The sequence below is a fragment of the Aythya fuligula genome, chromosome 26, assembly GCF_009819795.1.
Source record: "Aythya fuligula isolate bAytFul2 chromosome 26, bAytFul2.pri, whole genome shotgun sequence".
Classification (NCBI taxonomy): domain Eukaryota; kingdom Metazoa; phylum Chordata; class Aves; order Anseriformes; family Anatidae; genus Aythya; species Aythya fuligula.
In genome coordinates this window covers 1,505,750-1,530,085 of record NC_045584.1, presented here as the reverse complement: position 1 = coordinate 1,530,085, position 24,336 = coordinate 1,505,750, and the positions used below count along the sequence as shown (strand labels likewise).

The 24,336-nt window shown below is 50.5% G+C and overlaps 1 protein-coding gene across 1 annotated transcript; it reads right to left on the bottom strand.

Moving 5' to 3' along the window:
• Window positions 1-1,717: 1,717 nt before the first annotated feature.
• HOMER3 (homer scaffold protein 3) lies at window positions 1,718-23,116 on the bottom strand. The gene is made up of 9 exons (XM_032203704.1): window positions 22,892-23,116; window positions 12,495-12,651; window positions 11,421-11,552; window positions 10,900-11,007; window positions 7,632-7,753; window positions 6,542-6,698; window positions 4,580-4,690; window positions 3,651-3,731; window positions 1,718-2,789 (listed from the first exon to the last, which is right to left on the bottom strand). The coding sequence occupies exons 1-9, from the start codon at window positions 22,894-22,896 to the stop codon at window positions 2,601-2,603; spliced, it is 1,062 nt and encodes a 353-aa protein (XP_032059595.1). The 5' UTR covers window positions 22,897-23,116; the 3' UTR covers window positions 1,718-2,600.
• Window positions 23,117-24,336: the final 1,220 nt, after the last annotated feature.

Here is a 24,336-nt window from a genome sequence, read left to right as displayed (position 1 = left end):
GGAAAGAGCTGGGGGCTGCTTCCACAGGCACCCTGTGTCTCATACAGGACACAGGGATATGCAGCAGCCTGGAACTTGGGCTTTTTCACAGCATTGTGTCTTTTCCATGGCATTTTCAAACAGTCTAGCTCCTGGCTGACAGCCTGACAAGAAGACACTGAACACTGTGGAACGAGGAGAGTTTCCTGCATGAAGGCAGTGGAAGATTAACTCTGATTCCTTACGTTTGTGACTTGTCGTGTGACTTTTAGACCTTCTTGCACTCAGCTTAGGTTGTCAGTGTGTTGACTCTGAGCCTTCCCCTAGCTTTTTGGGAACAGCCCGAGCGTGGCCTCCCTCAGAGGGAGGCACGGCACCCGCTGGCCTGGTCAGCCCCGATCAGTGAGCAGCACAACACAGGCAAGGACCAAGCAGAGCTATGGAATGGTAACTATCCAAATGTAAGGATTTTCACCCAGCTCCTCCGTGTGGGGCACAGCCACAGAAGAGAAGCGTGAGAGAGCAGTGGTAAAGAGAACATAAGAAGCTTTTTCTTCTCCCATAAACCCAGGTCCCACCTCCATCCTCCCGTATTCCACTGACAGAGATACAAATCAAACACACCTTTCGTGGAGCTGATCTCTATTTCAAAGAAGGCTGCTCCTGTAGGAATAAAACATCAACACTGGCGTGGGGTGGTAAACAAGGCCCTAGAAATCTTTGCCACCCAGCTTCCTTCCTTCCCTCCTTAAATACCCTGAAACAAGTATTACTACAGTAGCTCCAGTCCCATACAGTTGAGAACACTTCATGCAAAATAAAATAAAAATCAATAACAAAAATAAAAAGCAGAACACTAAAAACAATCACACACACGCCAAAAAAAAAAAAAAAAAAGGAAGAAAAAAAGAAAATCAACCCAAAACCAAAACAACCAAACACCCAAACACAAAAGCCCCTCCCTGGCTACACAGGTCTGGCAATTTCGCTGTTTCTTCATCACCCCTGGGAGAGGGAAGGGCTTTGCCTAGACACAATCCAGCACACAGTCACCAGCAGTTCTCGGCTCCAGCAGATTCCCGAGGTGCCAGACCTAATCCTGCCCCAACTTGCAGGCGGTGCGTGGAAGCTGTGGGTTCCTCTCTTGGTCACCAGGTGAGCGAAAGAAGAGGCAGGCCCTGAGGAGCTGCCCAGGATTGCCTGGGTGCGGAGAAGGCAGTGCGTGGCAGCCAGCGCTCGCCACGTAACTAAAGTTTCTGCAGACCTGTGAAACATTCCCAGGATTTCTGCTGTCTTTGCCTGACCTACAGCAGCAAAGAGGGCAAAAAACGACCACAGAATCGAAATCCAACACTCCTGTGAGGTTACTGACTAACTACTACACAGACACTGCTCCGTCATCCGGCACAGGGCTAAGCGTGCTCCTGGCTAACTACGGGAGACTCAAAGGGCACCGCGGGGGAGACAAAACCTTCCAGGTTTCTGTGGTGCCTCCCTCGATTCCTATGACTAGACAACATCTACAATAACCCACGGACTTCCCACAGGCCCCAGAGGGCACTGGTCCCAGCATGCTCCAAATGTTCTTTAATCTGCCCAAGGATGGCAAGCTGGGACCTGTACCCTTCAAAAAGAACATGGCTCATCTGACACAGAGCAGGACATCTCTGGGGACTGTTTCCCAATAAAAGAGAGAAGGGGAAAAAAAAAAAAAAAGAAAAAAACACCCAAGAGCAACTGCGATTTGCTCCATTTAATTTCAATTAACTGCAGCCCTTAGAGGCTGGGAGAGATGCCAATCTAGCAGTCGGTTGGCCATCCCCACGGGGACGACTCATTTCTCAAATGCCCCCTTCCCAACCAGGCCTTTGCTCTCAGCTTGAAGAAGTTTTAACAAGTCATTAAATCCCACTGCGTTAAACTAATAAGAACTTTGAAACCTGCAGTTCTTTTTTTCCTCTGGAGGATGTGACTGAACAGTGGAAAGGGCACGCGGTCAGGGAAGCACCCTTCTCTGCAGTGGGGCGGCTGCTACCTCTGGAAGCTCCTGACAGTGACCAGTGTTACTGGCTCCTGTTAGAAAGACACAAAATTGTTAGGGTTGGGAGAGAGGAAGAGGAGCAACTGATGTCCTCAGCGTGCTGGAACCTCTCCTCCCTCTCTAGGTGGGGAAACAGGCAGCTTATTCTGCAAAAGGCAAGTGGTTCCCTAAAAAACTACTGAAAAAAAATGCAAAGGCTGCTTAGTCCCTTCCCCTAGAAAACGGTAAAAATGTTGGAGACGGTGTGGCAGCAGGGAGGCTGGGAAGGCAGCACAGGGGCAGCTGCAGTCTCTGGACCACGCCACAGCCATGGCAGGGTCCAGAGAGGCCTGGCTGTGGCTTGTAGATCCTCCCTGCGGAGGATTCAGGAGCTCGGATCCTCTCTGCCCTCCATCTGGATGTTCAAGGGGCAGTGAAGTGGCTGCGGCTGGTCTCCACGCTGTCCAGGCAGCTGCTGGTATGGTGGCATATCCTGCCTGAACAGGCCTCGAGGCTGTTCCGTGACTGTAATTGCTGTCAGCGACCAGTCCCAGCTCAGGCTCCCCTCCTCCGGAGGCGTCTCCTCCGAGCATGCTGCTGCTCAGTTGCTCTCCAGCAGCTTGGCTAGTCCCTGACGGATCTCACTGAGCTCAAATATCTTCACATCCATTATCTCCGCCACCTTGGTGACTTCATTCTGCACCTTCTCCCTCTCCGCCAGGGTCTCCGCCAGCGTCTGCTCGGCCAGGTGAAGGCGCCGCTCCAGCTCTGCGTTGCGAGCCTCCAACTCCTGCCAAAGGACACGAGTGCAGTGAGGGGGCTGCCCCAGCACCGATACCTGCTGCTCACGGACCAGCACGCTTATCTCCACCAAACAGCTCCACCAGCACCCCAGCGCAAGGCTGCCCACACCCAGCCACCCCAGGACTGCAGCAGCTCTCTCACAGGGGGTCCTCCCTATCCTCAGCCACAGCACCCCAGTAAACACGTGCATGTGAGCGTGTGTCCCTCAAACCCAGGCATCTATATATCTGTGGTTTGAAGAGGTCCTCCCCAGATACCTATCATCTCCAGGTCTGATGGCATTTGATGTTTGCAGATACTATCCTTCTATGAAAACCAGTGCCTCGGTATGGGGCTGAGCCCCATAGCAGATCCCCTCGCTCAGTAGCTCGGAGATAAGCACGCACAGGCACTACCCCCAGAGACGGCACAACAGATCGTGCTTCCATCTGTGCCCTTGCCCTGAAGTGCAGAGCAGCTTGCATCCCTCCTGCCTGCCAGATCGAGCCACAGCTCTTCTTCCCTAGCCATCCCTGGCCATCCAGCAAGCTGAGCAGGACTTGAGAGAGGTAGAGGGTTACAGGACACCACCATCCCTCCCAGTCCCATGTCAGGGGCTACTGCAAGTGCCAGAGGAGAGTATGTGCAGGCTGGATTTGCTACTGCCTGCTTCTGGTGCCCCACGTTGTATCTCTGAGGAACACAGTTTGGGTGGAGAAAGGCAGAGACTTGCAAGGACCAGTCCTCATCATCCTGAAGCAAGAGAGGCATGGCAGCTCTGCAGCATTCAGTCTTTGGCTCAAAGGAGAAATGGGGACAGGTCCCTCTAATCCGGGTGCAGAGGTGTCCCCAGATCTGCCATCCTTACCTGAAGCTTCTGCAGGGTCTCCTCACGCTCACCCTCTGCTTCCCATCGACCACACTTCTGGCTTTTTAGCATCTGAATCTCCTAAAACACAGAGAGGAAAAGCATCACACCAGATCCACCCCTGTCCCAGCAGGGCCACCTCCCACCGCAGACCCCAGCAAAAGCCCCTTCTTTTGCTCCATGGATCACCTAACCACACTCAGCTCCAAATTTTGACTTCCTTATACCTCCCTTTATGACCTCAATATCCCATCCCAGGCTCATGGGGGTTCTGCTCATCTGCTGGGTCAACACTCTGCACCATTTTGTCCGAGGGTTTTACCTCTACCCCAAGTAGATCTGGGGTGGGGCAAGAGATCTCTTCAAAGAAGAAGAACCCCAAAACACGTGCCAACCCCAAAGCACCTGCCTGCCCCAATCTCTGCTGCGTGGCTCCAAGCCTAAGGCTCTGGTCACACATCCTACTGAAGCACAGCTACCAGAGAGTCAACAACTGTGCAAAGCAGGGAGATTCTCTACACATCTCCCTTCCTTCACAGCCTCTGTAATTAAAACTCAGCGTTAAATCATTAATTTAAATGCACTGAAAGCAAGAAGCAATTACTCCACTAGAAGCTAACTACAGTTGAAGATGGTTGAGAGGGGAAGGGATAAGACAGCCCTGTCGTTTGTGCACTGGCTGAGACTCTGTGCTCAAGACCCTTTGCACGGGAAACTCCCAGCACTTCACTCACACTCAGATTTGTCTCTCTGGGGAGAAGAAATCACTGAGGGGGCTGTGCTGGCTTACGGAAGCTCCTGGCTTGCATGGACATCTTGTGCAGGAGCATGAGGTGCCCTCAGATCTCAGAAAAGCTATAAAGGACAGGGTGTTGGTGACTGACAGCCCACCCAGATTCAGGTTTTCCTCTGCTTTGAGGGAGTATTACCTCGTCTTTAGCCTTGATCAGTAGTTCCAGCTCCTCCAGGGTTTGGCTCAGCTCTTCCTTGTTGTTCTCGCTGGAGGAATCGTGAGCCCCCTGCGACTCCAGTTCTGCTACCTGCACAGAAGCAAGGAAGGCTCAGAGATACAGAAGTGTCCCAATGTCTTATCACCAACAGTCATTCTCTCTCACATTTTGGCTTTCTTGCAAATCCAACTGGGCTTTCACAACAGGGTAGCAGCTTCCCTCCTGTGGTTGTTAGGAAAAAATTTCCCTCCTCCTGCTCTGCATAGACCGTGCACAGAAACGCACTGCAGCAAAACTCTGCCTAGAGACTCTGTCTCTGCTTCCTTCTGCAGTTTTGCACTTCCAGCAAGTCCTGACTGGCTTCAGCTCAAGCACATGAGCCTACAACCCACAGCTATGGCCAGGTCCAGCACCATTTACATCCCCAGGCGGATATTGCTGAAGGCGAGGGAGTTACTGCAGTTCAACCAGAGCAGAGCTGGCAGGATGGGTTTGCCCAAGAGTGCTCCCCGTTCCTGAAAAATTCAGCCCAGTGGCTTACATTATTCATGACAAGGATTCATTTTTAAAGGCTCGTCAGAAGGTCTGGAGCAGCTGTTGATGAGGCCCAAGCTCTCACAAGGCTTGCAGTGAGCTCTCCAAGCAGAGCTCCAGTGCTGGGTGTTTTCACACAGACAGACCCTGAACCCCTGGTGTGACACGAATCCTGCACTAGGATTCCTGTAACTGTGACTACAAGATGTGAAGCTCACGTGGCCATGGCCAGAATCAACCAGCTCTGGTCCCCAAATGCCCTGGTTTAGAGACAAAAATCTAGATGTTTCACTGAGCTCTGGTTTATTCTGTGATTCTATAAAGATCACAGTGGCTGCCCCTTGCCCAAGCCCCAAGAAAGCCTCACTCCTAACCCCTGGCTGTGAGAACAGCCACCAAACAATTGAGAATGCGTGGAGCAACGGCAGGGAACTGGAAGCTTGTCTCAGCCAGCCCCCAAAATGCACACATACGTACACACAGCCAAGACCTATGCCATGCCTAGGGCAGGCTTCTGCTGCAGAGGAGAAAAAAATGTTCTGCTCAACTTTTACTGCCTGACTCCAGCTCTGAGAATTAGCAACGGGCACAGTGAATCCTGGGGGACAGTTGTTTGCTGCACAGACTGGCCACACAACAGCCATCAAGTGGAAACAGCTGTTAATTGCTCTAATCCCTGCTGTCTTTATAATGTGCAATCTAGAAGTCAAATGGTTTTATGCTTCTTTTTCCAGGGCTCTGGAGTCCTTTCGCAGCTGAACTCCAACTGTCCTAACACCCTCTCCCAGATACATTGCTGCCCTCCCCCTAAATAAAATCCAGCTGTGTGACTGTCAGTGCTCTGTCCAGATACACACAGGGCTCCTCAGTTGATCTGTGACCTCTCTGACATTACGTGGGTCAAATGATCCCATTATTCCAACCGAACAAGGGCTCGTTTGTACTGTGCCACACGGGTTTCGTGATGTTGCAGCTTGGATTCCAGCTAATTATAGCAGATAGAGCAATGTCCATCCTTCCTGCCAGCAGCCAAAAGACTGCCCTGGTGTCCAGCTCTAGGGAAGCATGGTCCTCACCCAGTAGTGCTGGCACCTAGGAACTACCCCCAGAAAATCTGAAGGGAAGCAGCATTTTGACTTTGGGCTCTGGTTTCTTCCCTTTATCTGCAGGGACTCCGCACAGCCCCAGCTTGCTCTGCAGAAAACAGGAGCTCTTCTGAGAGGTCCCTTGTTATGTGGCCTTATTCTTTGGCATGTTTCCCTGCCAGGCGCATGCAGCATCCTGGATCTGAATCCTGTCTCCTGCTGACACTCAGGGAACCTCAGGGGAGAACGGGGTCAAGGGCACCATCTGGCTCTGGGACAGGGTTTCCTCTGATCTGCTCTGCAAGGGCCCTGCAGCGCTCACCCGTTGCCGCAGTGTTTCTGTCTCCTCCTGATAGGCAGCCAGCTGCTTCTTCCACTGGTCCACGTTGGCGTTGGCTTCATGGAGAGCAGCCACGAGTTTGTTGTTGTTGTCCTGGAGACTGAAGAATTCAGCCTCCCACTGGACCTCACTCACCGAGCTGTGTAAGCGAACAGGGGGGTGTGCAGGACAGTGTGAGGGTCTCAGTGTAAAGGTTTTGTTCCCTCTCCTCCCTCCCCGCAGTGCAAACATGCACTGAAACCATGCTCCTGGAGGTGCTCCCTCTTCCTGCACAGCTTTCTATTTGACTTTCGTCTTGATTCACAAATTTAAATGCTTCCTCCAGCCCTTGAATCTACTTCTCTTTCCTTTATCCCCACATAATATTCACTTTTGAGGCCACACGTGCTTTCCTGAAACTGCAGAAACCACACTGTGAGATTAATGGGGCAGGAGGGGAGATACAGCTACTAGAAAAGGGTTCTGCCACATAGGACTGTGAATCCATTTTTAAACCCTTGTTGGATCCAAGTTTGCTTTGAATGAAACCCTACCACCCTAGACTCAGAAGGTATCACAGGACTCTTGCTTTTAACTTAAAAATATTCTAAGTGTTCAGCTCCCAGCTCAGCAGGAGCCACAGGGCAGAATCTAGCCCCGAGTCTTTTGAACAGACAAAGACAGGAAGCAGCAGGGATGTTGCTGGAATCATCAGGGGAATTAACACAAATGCAGCCCTAGGCCAGCTGGAAAAGTGTGAACATCTTCTGGTATCACAGACTACTGATCTGCAGATAACTGGCAACAACTCATCCCTGCTGCAGGCACAAAGCATTCTCCTTCCCATGCTGCAGCAACAGCAAATTTCACCTTTGAAATGAGAGAACGTTCTCCCACGGAAGAAAGGAATTTGGTACTGTGAAGGGTTTGGGCAGACTTGGGGCATTATTTGGCTAACTCAGCAAGGAGTATTGGATTAACAACATTTGGTCTGAGGCTACTATGAGCACTGGGATGACAGGGACACGCTCCAAATCCTGCCAAAACAGAGAGTTTAGGTGTTAGGAGCAGAGAGCATTCTTGACAGCCTCACCCTTCTGAAAGCATCTTCTTCAGCCGCTCCTTTTCTGTGCTTATCTCAACGTCGGCACTTTGGCTGCGGAATAGTTTGTCTTCTCCTGGTCCATTGGAGCTGATGATGGGGCTGGGAAGTACCTGAGGGGTGAGGAAGAGGAGGTTATCTTACGGCAGTGAAGACGAGCCATGTGGCCACAAGGTCCCTGTAAACTCATTCATGGCCTGGGTTCACAGATCTAGTTCTTATCACACTCATGAGAGACTTTGGCTTTCAATCCTAGCTCCTAGGAGGAGGTGTGCTCAACATCTACAAGACAAGGTGTGGCAAAGACCCTCACGTATGGCTCAGCAGCACCAGTCGTGGTATAATTATAACTTCAGAAGCTGTGTGGACACAGGGCTTTCTCTTGGATAGGTAAGCCAGTGTCTGTCCTGCTCAGCTCTTCCAGCAGCTGCCCTGTTCTGCTGCTACGTCCTCCCTTTCCCTGTCTCCATGCCATGCTGGGGCAGCGATCCCAGTGCACAGACACCCTGAGCAGGTGGGCTCACAGCTTGCACACACCAGCTATTTTTCCTTCCCAACTTGAGGTACTGAATTCTCTGGCCCCGAGCTTCCCCCTGACAAATGTCAGAGACGTTGCAGCCTGTAACCCAAGTCCCACGGCTGTGCCCGACACACCAAGCTGCTCAAGTCGGCTCTTGCAGGGTTTTGCTGAATTCCTAAGGGGATTTTCTTGCAGTTTCTCAGAGCAGTGGAAAGACTTAAACTCTAAAGACAGACCTGCTTTGCCACCTGGGTTCAGCTGCAACTTCTGTACCTTGATTTAAGATACAGCTCTGTATTCCTGCGTACATCAGGGCTAGCAGAGACAATTCACCCTCCCAGGCTGGAAGGAACTCAGAGCAGAGCAGAGATGAATACACAGAAACCAAAGCAAACTTTATATCCACAGGTCCCTCCAGAATACCCTTCCTTCACGGCCTCCTCTCACAGCAGGGAAGAAACTTGGCACAAACAGGGCAAACTGAGCTATAAAAAGACTCCCTGAGCAATGAGTCTCTGGGATCCTAAGTTGGGGGCTGTGAGACCAGGTGGCTGGTGAGCCTGCTGGAGCTGATAGGTAGCCCTTACACGCCTGGGGTAAGGACAGCCACCTGCCTTTGGAGTCATCTGACATCTATAAATAGAGCCAGACGGGGCCACGAGATGTATTGAACACCAGCTTCAAGAAACCTTCCAGAGAGCGATCAAGAAGCGAGACCTGCAAAACCCTGCCTCACCTTGCTAGGTGCTAGAGGATAACAGAGAGCTGCTGGCCTGGGATTTCCACAGCTCTGGAAGTCTGAAGCCTAAATAAACTAGCGCAGATGCAGAAAATCAGAGCGCTCTGATTTAATTTCAGCAGACAGATCCGCTCTGTGCTCACTCGCAAACAGAAACACAATCAATTATTCAAGGGTGAAGCTCCTGTTTGAAGCTCTATTAATGCAGAGACTGAAAATCAGCAGCAGGACGGCAGCAGAAGGGCTGCTGGGCTGATGTGTACGGGCTGGGAGAGGCAGGACAAGGTCCACGTGCCCACAAGGCAGGGGACACTGTGTGTGTCACCGTGTCGGCATCCTGGCTGCCAGATGGCTGCAGGCAGGGGCTTTGCATCCTTGTGTGCAAGCTCTCATGTGGAGAGAAGGGGCAGGATGGGAAGAGCGATCATGGGCTCGGTTGTGGCAGTTTTAGCACTGCTGAGTCAAGTACAAAGGACAAATTGAGCTTTAGCCCATCTACCAGAGCTGTGTTTAACACTTTCTGACCACCTCATCCCTTCTGTTGCAAGCTGCCAGAGCAGCACAGGGCTGCTGGATGTGTCTGTTGGGACACCTGATGTGTTCTGCCTGGTACAAACAGGACAAGAAGGAGTTTCTCCACTCACAGCCCATCTCCCAGCCAGGAGAGCTCTCCAGGCTGCAACTGGCTGTGAATCTGTCTTGGGCAATTATTACTGACCAGGGAGTGCTTTACCTAAAAGTTTGGTTGTGCTGTGACTGCTTTGTCCTACTCCCTTCTTCATTTGCCACCCATTAGGATGGGGTCGAGTTAGTGGGAGCCATCAGCAAGGCAGATTTTCCCCATTTTTCCACCCCAGGCAACATTTCCAGTCTCTGCAGAGCCACCGCCTCCACCTCCCTCTCTTCACTGCAGGCCAAGGTACTGTTCGCACTCCCTCCTCCTCCTCTGCTGCCATTCCATCTGTACTCAACCCAGAGAACGCAGAGTCCTCCATCCTACAGCTCCTCTCCTACTGCCAGGAGCTCGGGGAAACACACAGCAAACCTCTGGAGCACACTATTTGGGAGGGCAACTTCACCCTCAACGCTGAACTGCTGCACCAGGAGAAAAAGACGGGAAGGCTTCTCCACCACTTATCCCCTCCTCTCCACCCTACTGCTGCTGGAGTTGATTTAGTTATCCAGGGAGACGGGTAAAAATTGCAAGCGTGACACGTGTGAGAATGATATGTGATGGGCTTAAGCTTTCTGGCTTGGTCTCCTGGGGAAAAGAAAATTGAATGACTGGCTGTCACGCCTGCAGCTCTACCTTCGTGGAGAGTTCCTGAGGTAGGGGAGAGTGAGTTCTGCTCTCACAGCACAGCTCCTTCTCTTCCACAGTGGGAACAGGACAGAAATGGAAATAGTCTAGCGAGGACTTCTCAGTCACCAGTGCTAAGAAGTCTCTGTCTTTCCACAGACCCCCATGGACAACATCACCACCATCCAGAAACACTTGGGAGAAAACCCCTCTGCAGCAACCCCCAAAAAATAAACAAAAAAATGCTGGAAATGCCTTGCATCTTCCTTCCTACAATCTTCAGCCAGGCAACAAACACACGCCCCTGCATGCTGCTTGCTTGTTATTGTCACGCCCTGGGAGAGCCATTCTAAAGAAAACAAAATCAAAACCCACCACCAGCAAAATACCCCAAACCTCTTCCAGCACGGCTTTACCAGACATCAAATGATTACGATAGTTTAACTGTCAAAGAGGGAGGACTGTAAACCCTCCCAGGAGCTCCACTTAAGCACTATTTAATCCACTTCATGTGCTTCAGTAGAGTGACCTCAGGGCCACAGATGTCATCGAAATGTGAATCTCCAACCTCAGTGTCTGTCGAGAACGCCCTCGGGCAGAAAAGGATGAAGGATAGAAGCATACACAAGTTACCAGAGATCAGTGCAGGGACCATTTTCCCTAGCAGTGAGCTTTGCCCACGCCTGGTTCTGAGCATTACCTGGTGAGATGTGATGTTCAGGGCAGGATTGGTCAGCTCTGTTTTGTCCTGGGACTTCTCCCTTGCCAAGCGGGCTGCTTCTTTCACTTCCTGGAACTTCTCTGCAAACTAGAGGGGAGCGGAAAAGTCACTCTGCTGCTGAACTGAAATGCGGAACAAACTAGAATCGATGTTTGGGTCACTCCTCCTCCCTTTGCTACTTCGCTCAACGTGCTTTCTACTTTCTCTTCAATTAATAATAAAATTGAGGGAATAGCCCCCGCCTGCCACTACCCACAGCACTGAAAACTGTGGGATTAGCTAAGTAGAGATGACAAAAATTGAGCCCTAAATCCAAATTCATGTTGTGACATCCAGGACACTGCAAATATTCCTTTAAAGCATTTCCTGGCATCGTGCATCGGACTTTAGCACAGTGGGAACAGCACTACATCTAAAGACCCTAAAATCTTTTCTCCTTATGGGTTTCAGGGACATTCACCCTGCTGGGATCAGGGCTCTGGCAGCACCTGCCACGTTACCTGGGAGAGGTGCTGCTCCGAAGCAAAGCCCAGTCCATAGACCGTGTTAGCTCGGCTGTCTGCCCATTGCCCAAATTTCTGAGACGTCTTCGTGAAGGTCATGTTGGGGGTGATAGTGCTGTTGATGATTGCCTGTGGAGAGAGGCAAAAGTGAGTCAGAGAAATCTCCACGCTGCTGCCTCAGAATGATGGTGTGGGATTGACCACCATAGTGACTATGTACTGTAGGGACTGGGGGTAGAAGCCCTGCTTTTACTGTATAAAACAGCAATTCAGGGTTCTGGTGACCAGAAGTCTTTCTAGCCTAGCTTTGTGACATGAGCAAATATAAATCTTCTTGTCTACTGAAGGAAAATGGAAAAAAAAAAAAAAAAAAAAAAAAAAAAAAAAGAAAAAAGCTTAAGTATCACAAGCTTCATTGGGCCTTCATTGCTAGAAGAGAAGAGACGAGACAGAGTGTCTCTGGGGACTGAAAAACTTTCTGATGTTCTCCATTTTCATAGCAAGTAAGGGAAAAAAAAGGAAAAGGCTTAAACTGCACTTAGGACTAGCTATTACGAAAGACTCTTGGTTAGCGTAGCAACAAAATAAACTGCCTAGGAAGATTGCTGAATATCTGCCTTCAGGAGCAAGTCAGAAAAATGTCTGTCAAGAAAAATTTAGGGAGAGTTAAGCTTGTCTTGGGGTGGTGACAGAACAAACTGCCTCTGAGAGTCCCTCAGCCTTTGTCCATTCTGTCTACAGGGTCAGATTTAACAAAGGGTCAAGGCTCTTAGAAAAATCTCATGTTTTGCATGCTCAGAGATAGGGAGGGCAGGGAGAGAGGAGTGGAGGAGGAGGACATCAGACCCTATGGCACACTTTCCATCAGCACAGAGTCAACTGTCCAACACTAAATATGCTTGAGCATGGAAACAGTGCTTTATCTTCCATTCCTTGCAGTGGGAATGCTAGCACGTGCCCCATGCTGAGAACTGGCCAGCTTGACACAGTAAACATCAATTGCAGAACAGATTTTGGCTGGAGACAAACTTGTTTTCAAACTGTGTGCTGCTCTCAGCAGACACTCCCTACCTTGGTGCCCCCCACGCTGATGATCCGGTACACGTTGCGTGTGGCATCGTAGAAATAGGAGACAGTCAAAGCGTGCTTGCTGGCGGGGATCCAGTTCCGTTTGGTGGCGGGATCGATCTGGAAAACATGGGCCCTGGTGCTGAAGATTGGCTGCTCCCTGCAAGAGAGATGAACGGAGCCGTGAGGGCAGAGGGAAAGCTGAGCAATGGGAGAGGTGGATTGAAATTCTAGCACCTGCATTGCATTATGCGATGCCAGGGGCACTTCTGCTGTTTGCTTCCACTCCAGGGATCCGTGACATAGGTGCTGAGCACTGCAGCTCCCACAGACCCAGATCTCTCAAACAGCCTTGCACTGGTATCTTCTAGTGTCCCTCCTTATCAGGGGAGTCATGACCAAAGCTCCCCATCACTCCTGTAAGTGGATGGGTGGATGGATGGAGGATGGGTTTGTGGGTTCGGGGTGTGAGCACAAGAAGTGCCTTCCCCTCAGCACAGCTCTTCCTCCCTTGACTCATGCTTGGGAAGCGCATCCTGCAGCAAGAGGTCACGCTGCAGGATTAAAAGCGAGTCACTTAAGAATGAATTAGAGGAAACACTTCACCACACAATGTGCAGCTGCTGTGTGAAAGCACCGAACCAAGCACTGCCTGCATTTTGTAACCAGCGGTGTCTAAGCCGAACTAAGGAGTCGAATCCCAGGCACCAGGATGTAACTTGAGCATTTCAAGAGGCAGGAAGGAATGTTTCCGTGACACAACAGCCCAGGTGCACCAGCCTATGGGGTCTCCATTTGCCTTTGGTTAAAACCCAAGGCACTGGTCATTTCCACACTCTATTTACAGCCAACAAAGCCTGATGGGATTGGATACATCCCATAACCCCCTCCCTGGGCTCAACAGCTGCAAACAAAGCACAGTCACAATCGTGCGACATGTGAGCCCCTGAAATCCACAAATTTCTATTTCCAGCCCATTTCAAGTCCTCACAGCTGCAGTGAGCAGAACGAAGATGCCAGTACCCGGTGTTTTCTGTAGGCATCACCAAAACTTAGGAAAAAAAATGAAATATTCCCTTCTCCCTCCCAGCTTCCAGCCTTGTCCCCAGGCTGCAGTCCTGACTCAGATCGCTTGCTCAGGAGCAGACTGCGTAAAGGTCTAAACCAGCCCCTCCTGGGCATCCTCACTGGCTGGTTTTATTCAGCCACAGTCTGATTTTCAAATGAGACTCAAATTCTCTGGGCTCCACTAACAGAAACCATGTTTTACATTGATCATGACTTATCCTTCAAGACACAAGACACAGAGTTAGGGAAAATTAATGTCCCTGCATCTTGACCCCCAAGTCCTGGTCTAGTGTCAGAAAGAAAAAGGAGGGACATTACTTAGTTGTTGACATTTGTTAGTAAGCGTAAGACAGACTACAGGCCAAGGGGGTTAGTGCACGTCTCTCCTCCAGCAGCCTCCTTTTCAGGTCTCCTAGCTGGATTGAGGCTCCTTTTTGGTTTTGCCTCCAGAGTGATTCATTTCCTAGCGATGGAGAAATTCAGCTGTTATTTATCACGCAGAGCACAGACAGAGCGTTCAACCAGGCAGCACTTAAGGGGTTCGTTTGTCCCAAGCTTGCAGAGCTTGTAATTCGTAACGATCTCTCATCACTAAATAAGTTTTCTTTCCCTGTCATGGCAGATAATTGGGTGAGCCGTGTAACTGGAGCAAATCCCTTTGGCAGCAGGAGCCGGCTGTTGGGAGAGGGCCACGGAGGAGCCTGGAAGGCTCTAACGTTTCCAGTCACACGCACGTGATGCTGGCTGCAGTGACACCGTGACGGAAAACCCTCCTCACATCACCCCTCGCACGCACAGCAGTTATTCCTGTGCTCGCTCCTCAGTGGTGAGCTCCGTGCCCAGCGTCAGTGGAAAGTCTCCTGCTGACTGCAGCAGGTTTGGGACCAAGTGGTGCATGGGACAGCCCCTGCTACACGCCCTGACAGATCTCCAGGGATAACCTTCTCTGCCTGCAGTCTTGGTGCTGCAGCAGGACCTGGGAATTCACCCAGTGCATGCAGCACGGAGCCAGGCACAACTTGAGGAACCCCTGTGGCTGCCCTGTGCTGTCCCCCAGCAAGATGCAGGCAGCTGCCTGCTCATTTGCTTTGTAAAGTAGTCTCTGCAGTGAGGGGTCCCCACCCTGCTCTGCTCTGCCTCTACCATCGGGACCACAGGTCTCAAAAAGAGAAAGGAAGCAGAGGGGTAAGAAGATGAATTTGCAACCCGAAGGCTGCCAGATCCCTTACCCTCTCTGCTTGGCCTATCTCTGAGCCTTTCAATACATGGAAATCCCTCTGCCTTCCTCTTGGTCACTCCAGGACAGGGGCACCCTGCTGTCTGCTGTCTCATAATCAGTGTAACCACAAAAGCCAGCATTGCCTTCCTTCTGAGCACCAGGAATAGAAAACAAATAGCTCTGGAATGTCTATCAGACAGAGCAGCCCATCTTCACAGGGTTTTGCTTATGTTTTTTCTACTTGCATGAGGCTGGCTTGGCTCTTGGCTGCCTGCTCATGTAGCTCAGAGCCCTTGGGCATGAGGTCTTTTCCCCTGGTCTCAGGTACACCAAGAGATGTGCCAGGTACGTTGAAATATGCACTGTTGCTGGTGTCAGTGGGGAAGGGCGCTCCACTTTTCATGTCCTTACATAATCGCTGCTGTCTTCGATGCTCCTCGTATGCTTGTTCATGCCTTGTGGTCTTCCCTGGAGCAACAAAGCTTCATGCTGTCTCCGAGAGGTCTTTCCCTTCCAGTTAGAAATGCGAAAGTCTCCCAGACTCCACGAGCAGGCCGGCTGCCAGCCACACCAGATGTGCTTCGCTTCCAGCAGAACGCAAACTGGCAGCAACAGCAGCAGGGCATGTCTGCAGCCTCACCTGCCTGCTTGGTGCCAGGGCAGGAACTCCTGCACCTGTCTGCCTCTGAGGGAAGCAAAACAAGAAGAATTTCAGAAGATTCTGCGATGTCTCCCCTTTCCTCACCGCAAATGGGAATAGTTGCTGCCACCTTGCACGCCCCTGATAACGGGGGCTGAAGATTGCTCCATGAGGGCAGCCCATCATTGCCTTCTCCCAACTGCCTTAGAAAGGTGTGGTATTTTTTTATTTTTATTTTTTAATCCAGTAAAATGACACAAAATGTATCTAGCTAGTACATGAATCTATTGCAGAGGATGCTGGCTAGCACGGAAGCCTTCCTTTCGCTGCTCACATACTTGTCTGACAAGGTTAGAGCAAACACTACACAACAAAAGCTCTCCCAGGGTCTAAGCGGTGGAACACAAGAAAAACAGACAGTGAGTAGGCAGCAGTGCAAGCCAAGAGGGAAGAAAACCAAGGAATTGAGACTCCACTGATGTGAGAATATGGGATGTGAGCTCCGGGGAGGTCCTGACGACAGAGCCTGTGACGTTTGCAAATCTCAGGGCACGTCTCTAACAGGGTACAAATGAAAAAGGCTCTGCCTCAACCTTTCTATGTTCCTCAGCAGCAGAACCACGGCAGGGTCTGACACAGCTCAGCACAGCTGAGTGGATTAGCAAGGAGGGGACGCAGGCAAGACCAAGTGGCACTGGAATAGGTGCTGGAGGAAGTTCAGAGCAGGGAAAGAGCCGGTGCTGAAAGACATCTGAGATGCACAGCAGAGTAATGTGTGAGGAGCACCCGCCTGTTTCAGCTTGCTTCTGGCCAAGCTGCTGACCTCCTGTTTCCAAAAACACTACAAAGCATTTAAAAATAGTCTTGAAAGTGCACAGGATTCAAACTGTCATGTTCTCTCTCCCTCCACAACCCTCTTTCCCCTGTGTTTTAAGGGTGTATGCTGCATACGCCACGCATCCTCAACTGCTGACTCTTCTTTTCCTGCTCCCAGCCGGGAGTCCCCGTAACAACGTGGACATACCAGTGGAAAGGGCACGTGTAAATAAACCCACTTACATCCCCCAGGGCTGTCCTTCATAGATAATTAAGAAAAAGCGAATCAAATGAGTGATAAGACAAAGATCTGGCGGAGATGCACACACAATCAGCAAGTGTCTGATGGCAACTGGAAAGGATCCAGGTCTCCACTCTGCCAGCATTTGTACCCAGCCCTGGGGAAAGGGTAAAATCTAAGAGTCCCACACCCCACAGATAGCTTAGAAGTAAATTTCCCCCAAGTGAAATGTCCCCCAACACTCCAGCAGCAGGCTCCCAGCCACCAGGCTAAACCAAACAGCTAAACCCAAAAATGGAGACATAATTTAATGAATCCATCTATTCCTTACGTGTTCCTTACAACAGCAAAGCACCTGGCTCTGGGATGCTGCCTCCTCTTGTTGATTCTCCTTCAGGAGAGATGCTGGAAGGAGGTCGCTGGGTGTTTGGGAAGGATGCACAAAGAGAGGGTTTGGATCAATCGTTGCTGATCTGCTCACTGGCTGGAGTCTGACTCAGTGGTCATTAAGCTGACATGCACAACTGCTCACTGGTCTCATTGCTACCTTGATTCTTATATTATCCTCATCACTACGGTATCCAAATTGATTTCTTAATGAATAGCTGCTCATTTCACCATTGCTATGAGAGCAAATCATTATTTGTCCTCTTAATTTATGGGGTCAGCGGGGTGGTGAGGACTGAGTGGGCCAGAGGGACTGAGTTCACTGCCTCCGAGTGAGGGAACTTGCCAGGTTGGGATGCATCGAGGTGCTGCCAAGAGCCTGGGGGAGAACACCCTGCAAGCACTGCCCGATGCCAAGGAGGTACAGGTGGCATCAGTTCACTCCCTTGCACTCGTGCCATGTCTTACCTGGTGGGGGAACAGCGGGCAAAGAGGTGCCAAAGACTGGAGGAGATTAAAAGCAGAGCTGCCTCTCCGATTCAGCGTAATCTGAACACATATGTCACCAGATTTATGGGCTGTCCTTGAATGTCCTGCCTGGATGCAGGCTCTTTGCAGGCCTGTGAGGCTGATCCTAAATAGGAGCTTCTGGAATAATCCAGGGCTCCTGCAGATGGAGCACGCTGGAGAATCTCCCTTGCAACAGAATGGGAGACGGACCACCGCCAGGAGAGGCCTCTCCAAAGGGGATGGGAGCACCAGGGACTGGAACCAGCACCATCCCCTAAAGCACCTGCAGTGTGTGGGGCCACGTGGATCAGGATATCCACAGGCACCATGCTTTCCAGACCCACCACGCCACAATATGATGATGTCTGAGCTGCAGCAGGGCCAGCCCTGCCTCACAGCCTGAATTCCACATGGGGTTCAGCCCACCATGAGTCCCTCTGCTAGGGATGTTTTGAACGGGAGGATTTCACAGAGATCTTTCTCTAATCCTCACCAGAGACATCCTCTCAAGCCAGCAGGTGAATCTAGCAGCACAAGAGAAGCAAAAAGGTGAAGAGATTTTGTGCTTAAGCCACAGGAGACACAGACCGGGCTGGAAACCGGGCACGTTCCCCCGTGCAACCTCCAGCCCCGAGATAAGGGTGTAAAATCCCACGAGGAAACATCTCCCGCTTTAAGGAATAGCCCAGGTTAGAAGAGGGGACAGCCAGCCTCTGAAAGAGCTGCTCAGCCAAACATTTATCTCCATGCTTGAATTTCAATAGCTCCGTGGCAGCTCCGCGTGTTCCCTTCTCTTCACCACACCCCCGACTTCAGCTGCCTGGTGGGCTCCTCACACAGCGCAGCCTTCTCGGAGAAGCAATGTTTTGTTGCTTTGACTTTCTTGGGGTATTTACAAGGCAAACACCACCTCTTCAGGAAAATCCTATTTGACAGTTACAGGCTCGCTCTCATCAGCAGGTTCCTAAACCTGAGGGTAGCTGCTAACTGCAGCCCTCCTGCCAGACCTCTTTGAAAGGAAAAGGGCAAGAGGAAGAAACCTTTTTTCCTTTTCATTTATTTTTTCTTTAAACACTGTTTGGTTTAGATCTTTTATGGCATCCAGCAATGTCTTTGCTCAGTAGCTTCGATGCAGGGTGTGGGGAGGGGTTTCTCTCTGACTGCACCACTGCATTTGGCTCATGCTTTGTCCTTGTTTTTCTTTTTTCTGTGCAATCTGGAGGATTTTTCCTACTGAGAACCTTTTATTTCTTGTCCTCAGTAATTGTAGCCTCACAATCCTGTCTACCCACCTGAAACATGCCCATTTGGTTAGCTGAATTACTTATTACCTCCTGCTCACTTGCCCCATTGCTGCATGACCAGAAAGAAACCTTGTTGTGTGTGCTTGGGAGGGGGAAGCTTTTAGGATCACCGTTCCCCAAACGGATCCTGTTTCCATCCTGTTTTCAATTCTAAAAGCATGTGACAAGGGGGCAGGATTGAATCCTAGACACAAATGTAACCTATAGATCTTTAAGAGAGAGATTTGGAGGGCAAGTCCAAGTTCGAAGCACTCCAGAGACACAAATATTGCAAACTTCCAAGGTTTAGGAATAAGCAATTTAGGCACTTGAGGCAGCAGCTGGAATGTGCTGAGCTCCATGCTCACAAACTGCATTTGCCTTGGTGTTCCTGGATGGGGTTTGGTCAAGGGCACCTCTAGAAGTTCACGTGTGACTCCTCTCTCACTGCAGCTTCTCATTGCAGGGACACTCATTTACCTGTCAGAGAAAGGAGCCTCCTGGCATTCAGATGCAGGCAGGGGAATCATTTTAAACACCTCGCTGTACACCTAGGCAGTCTGTTGTCCCCCTTCATCTAAAAAAAACTAATCAAAAACACCAGCTGAGAAATCACAAAGTACCAGATCAGCAGAATCATTTGTTTCTGTGACCCCTGGGCACAACAACGCTCAGCCACAAGGGTAGGGAAGGGCTTTGGGGTGTGCTACTCCTGCTGCCAGGAGCACGATACCTTCAAGAGCACAGAGACCAAGGAATGTATTTTCACACTGCGCCCTGTGGCTGGGCTCAAAGACCCCAAAACAGAGGTGGTTTTGTGATAAAGGCCCTCTGCCAGCCACAGCAGCAGATAAGAATTTCCCAGCTGCCGTGGTGGGAACCCTCCGATTCTCGCTGCCGTCTTTCTCAAAACCCTTTCCCTCTGCAAGGGCTGGTTTCCTGGATGGGTGTCCACAGGGCAGAGCCGAGAGGGGTACGTGAGCAGGCGAGCATGAGAGAAATGTGGCTCAGCGCTGGCGCTCAGCCCGCCGCCACGCTGAGTCAGCTGGGAGGCTGCGCTGGCTGCGTCAGGGCCGGGGCTCTTCCTTCTGTCGGATCACCAGCTCGTGAGAGAGAAACCCTACAGCACGGCACGGCCCTGGATAATTCCAGGGAGGGGGTTGCCTGGGGTGGGTTGAGGGAAAACGCGTTTCCGAGCCCAGTGTTTCAAAAGGCAGAACTGGAACACAGAAGGGACGGGAGAAGCGGTCTCCTCCTCCTCCTCCTCCTCGGCTGCTGCCTTTGTTTCCTTTTATCTTCCCTCAGCAGCCTGAAGAGCTGCTGACTGTGTGTCAGTGCTGTCTGGGGAAGAAGTGGGGGTTAATGGGGCTGCAGAATCAAACCCTGTCTCTTTCCCATTGCATTTCTTCTGCAAGTCCAACCCTTCCCCTCCACTGGGTGCAGCTCCCTCCAGAGCCGGTGGCAACCACAGCTCCCTACAAAGGGACACTGGGTGTTAGACACCAAACTGCAAAACCCCACTGCTTTAGGACCAAAGTTTGGGAAGGCTGGCTCGCAGCCCTTTGTTCTAACAGCCAGGGAGGTTTTCAAGCCCCCTCAGCTGCAGCTTTGCTCTCAATCTGTGCTGCATCACGTCACCTTGGGCACAACGCTGCGAGCGCCCAGGTGGGAGAGGCCAGACTTCACGGGGAAGGTTCAGCAGCGCAGCTCCAGCAGCAGGAGCTGGCTGTGGGCTGCTTTCCCCTCGGCCTCCCCCCACTCCCAAGAGATTACCCGGCAGGGTTTAGCACAGGAATGAAAAGCAGCTGCCTCCTGGCCTGCCTGCAGATAAAGGGCAGCAAAGGAATCCCAGCTGAATACGCTCCTGTCGGGATCAGCGTGGGGAATAGCGGCAAGCACACAAGGTCAGGCACAGAGAAAGGGGATCAAGGGCATTTAAAGACATAACTTGTTGTTTTTTCCCTTTCCTTTTCATTTTGTTTTGAGAACAAAAGTCTTTTTCCACCCCTTTTGGAAACCAGTCTCTATCTACAGTGTACCTCAGCTGCTGAGTACCCTGCTGCTGGGTGTCTCCAGCACAATCTGCACACTCACCCTCCCAGGACAACTGTTACTTCTGCTGCTGAGCTCAACAGCTCTTTCTTTTGACGCACTCACAGCGTTGCTGGAAGTCTGTACAATAATTACAGTTAGAAAATAGCAGAGCTGGAGTGCAGCTAGATAATTCTTTATACGTTCCTGAGAAAAAAACATGTCTGGTAATAATTAGAACCAGAGACGTGGAGATACGTATGCAATTCAAAATGCCCCTTGCCTGCGACACAAATTCTGCTTCTGCATCTTCATTACAGGCTACAGGACCCGTCACACTTCTAGGCACATACGCCTGCCTTCGCTCGTAGAACTCACTGAGGTCTGCTGCTATTTTCGACCTGTCCTTGCCAGAGCTCCAGGAGCAGCAGCAGCCCCTTCTACGAGGCCCATGTGAATTGCCTGCTCAGCAGAGGTCAGTGGGATGGCTGTACGGACAAGAGCGGCTGAATTCTTTGGTTGATAAACGTGACAAGTGGGTAAACTCTATCCTGATCAACTTAGAAGTTGCATCTGCTTGTGCTTCTATTTGACAGTGCGCCTAGCAGAGTCAGAGAAATAGTGTCCACTGAAGACACAGCTAGGACCTACGCTCACTTCCCTCAGGATCAAGCGTTATTGACAACAATCCTCTTCAGAGAGGAAATGCTAAACATTAATATCTACAGGGCAGTGAGTACAGAAGAGACCAGGGACAGCCTGTCCATGAAAAGCAGAACACGACGTTACAAAATAAAATAAAATAAATCTAATCCGGAGGAACAAAGACCAGAATCCCTGCTTCAGGAATAACTAAGATCTACTGCCAGAACATCACGTAAAGGTGGTGTGCTTTTAATCTCTTTTGTATGAAGAGGAATCTAAATGCTGCTGAAAGCTACTTAATAACCCCATGTGATCAACGTGTGAGCAAGAAGACACTTTAACTCAGGAGTTAAGTGGAAGTAAGGAATTTTGGGTAGAAACGTCATCTCTGGCTTAACAATAGTTTTGCTACTACACCGCTACAATTACAGAGTGAAATCCAAGCAGGCTGAGATGATGACAGTGTCCAAATGTTTCTTCCACGGGAGCTGGTGGCCCTCTAAAAAAATCACGTAACTGCTGGGTGTTAGCTGTGGTTGATCCAAGAAGGATTCATCCCACAGCCCTGGGAAATAAACCAGCTAGTCCCAAACTCTGCTTGCTACACCCTTCCTGGCAGCTTTAGAAGTTTTACAGCGACTTTGTGGATCACTGGAAAAGTTACAGGAAAACAGGGACGCTTGCTGCTTTACCCTGGATCAGCACAAACTCTGCCAACTTCAAAGGATCTGTGCCACATTCACACTGCTGTCACTTTTGATTCTTTGTCTCTGCCTTTCCTGCCTCTTGAACGTGTGTTTGAATGCTCAGTCATTTATCTAGACAGTCCGAGAGGAAAGTCAGCAAGAGGAAAACAAGCCTCAAAGAATTTTATTTATTTGTCTTGTAATGTCAAACCCACACATTTGGAGGGGGTTGATCAGACAGGTTTCCTACAGATCCCCAGCCACAAGGAGTTATTGCACAAGAAACTCACAACAACATGTCAGGTCCTTAAACTTACATGATTGAGACTTATAAATAGGGCATAAATTAAATACCAGGCTAAGCCCCTATTTCCATGCCAGAATTCACTGCCACATCCACGCCGCATTATTTCGTTCTTGGAAAATCTGAGGAGGATCATAAACTAAAGCAGCAGGGAATTTCAACCAGCCATTTATTCATTTAGAAATGCAAACAGAATCCATTTTACTGAGTGCCAAAGTCACAACAGCCAAACAAAACCTCCAACTTCCAACTTCTGGAAAAGTTTGGGAACACAGCCCAGCTCCAGTCCTCCCAGCAAGTCTCCCAGTTTGGGCTTCACACAACATATGTATCACGAGAGGCTTCCCTTACACACGAGTTGATTTAAGAAGTTGCAGACTTGCAATTTCCTACTTTCTGACCCCTAAAATCAAAGGCGAGTCTAAACTTTAAAGCTTGCAATATGGAAAGAGAAAAAAGAAAAATAAAGAATGCAATTTAAAGCCTTGATTTCTTTTGCAGTTACCTTAAAAATAGCTCGGCTGCCATCAGTAATAAAGCGATACAAGAATAATAAACTGCCAGGCTCACCCCATCTCCGCCTGGGTGTCAGCTTCTTTCTCGCCCGTCCTTTCTTCAGCTGCCTCGGGTTCTCTCCGCGTTTTGATTTATTTCTCCCTTCCTCTTTCTTTCTCTGTCTTTCTCCGGATCCGGATGCTCTTTAAATTTCCTCCGGAATCTCACTTTGCAAGCTGCTAGTTTTGCTCTCGGCTCCAACCCCCCGGCGATCCCCGACCGTGCGGGGCAGCGAGGGCAGGGGCTGCTCGCACCCCCCCGACCCCTTCCAGCAGCAGAGGGGTCTCGGGCTCTCCCCTGGCCGCCGCGATGCCGCAGCCCCCAACGCTTTCCCCTTCTTTCTGCCTCCCAGGAGCCCTCCTTCCCTTCAGCATGGGAGGGGAGCGGCAGGATTAGGTGGTGCCTTTGCAAGCCCTTTTCAGACAAAGCCGTCTGCTCGCCTCTGCTCCCGCAGCCCTGCAAGTTCTCCCCCCAAGAGTCCAGCCAGCTCTGCCGCCCGTCCTCCTGCAGCGCGATTTCTTTGTTCTCTCTCTCTCTCTTTTTTTTTTTTTTTTTTCTCTCCTATCCGCTTCCTCCCCGTGCCAACTGCCCCATCTCGGTCACATTTCTCCGCTCCCTTCTCTCCCGACTTTATTCCCGGGGCCGGCTCGGCGGCACCACCTGCCGGCTACAGGCAGCCCTGCGCCGCCCCGCCTGGCTCCGGCGTGCGGGGCTCCAGCCCTGCGCTGAGATTTTAAAATAAAATAATAATATTAAAAAAAAAAAAAAGTCTTCTTTTATCTTTGGCTAATCGTATTCTATCACAAACAGGCCGCTCTTTGTTGTTCCGCCTCTTGTGAAGGCGTCTGTATAAATGGTAAATTAACGTAAGGTGTGAATGTGTTTTTTATAACATAGCAAAATGCCTTGGGGAGAAGGGAGGCAGTGGGTAATTAGCACCCAGCCACTCCTAGCGTGCTGCTGAGGTCCGAGGAGCCAATGCTGACCTTAAATGTGATGGGACCCTGGTGCTGAGCAGCAGCAGAGAGGTTCCCCTGCTCCCTCCGGGTCCTGGGATGCTGCACCGGGCCAAAGGGGGCTCCCAGCAGAGCCCTGGGAAAGAACAAAGCATGCTCTGTCTTGAAGGGATAAAAGCACTTCATCTGTTCATCAAAGAAAAGGATATGGGGTGACTTTATCACAGCCATAAAAAACTTCCTGGTAGAAAGAAAATTTATACAAGAGCACTTTTCAGTTGAGCTGGTGCAGGTATAACGAGCTGTAGGGCTGGCAGCAGAAGCTGAACAGGTCAGTCTGGGGAAGAGATATCTTTTTCATCACCAGTGTAGAGGTGCACCAGCGACCTGGCCTCCCGAAGGTGACAGAAGGCCAGCCCAGGAATGGATTTTTCTCCTGTCTGCTCCTTTTCAGCCGTAAATCCAACAACAGAGATTTGGCACGCAGCAGCTGCTCTGCCCACT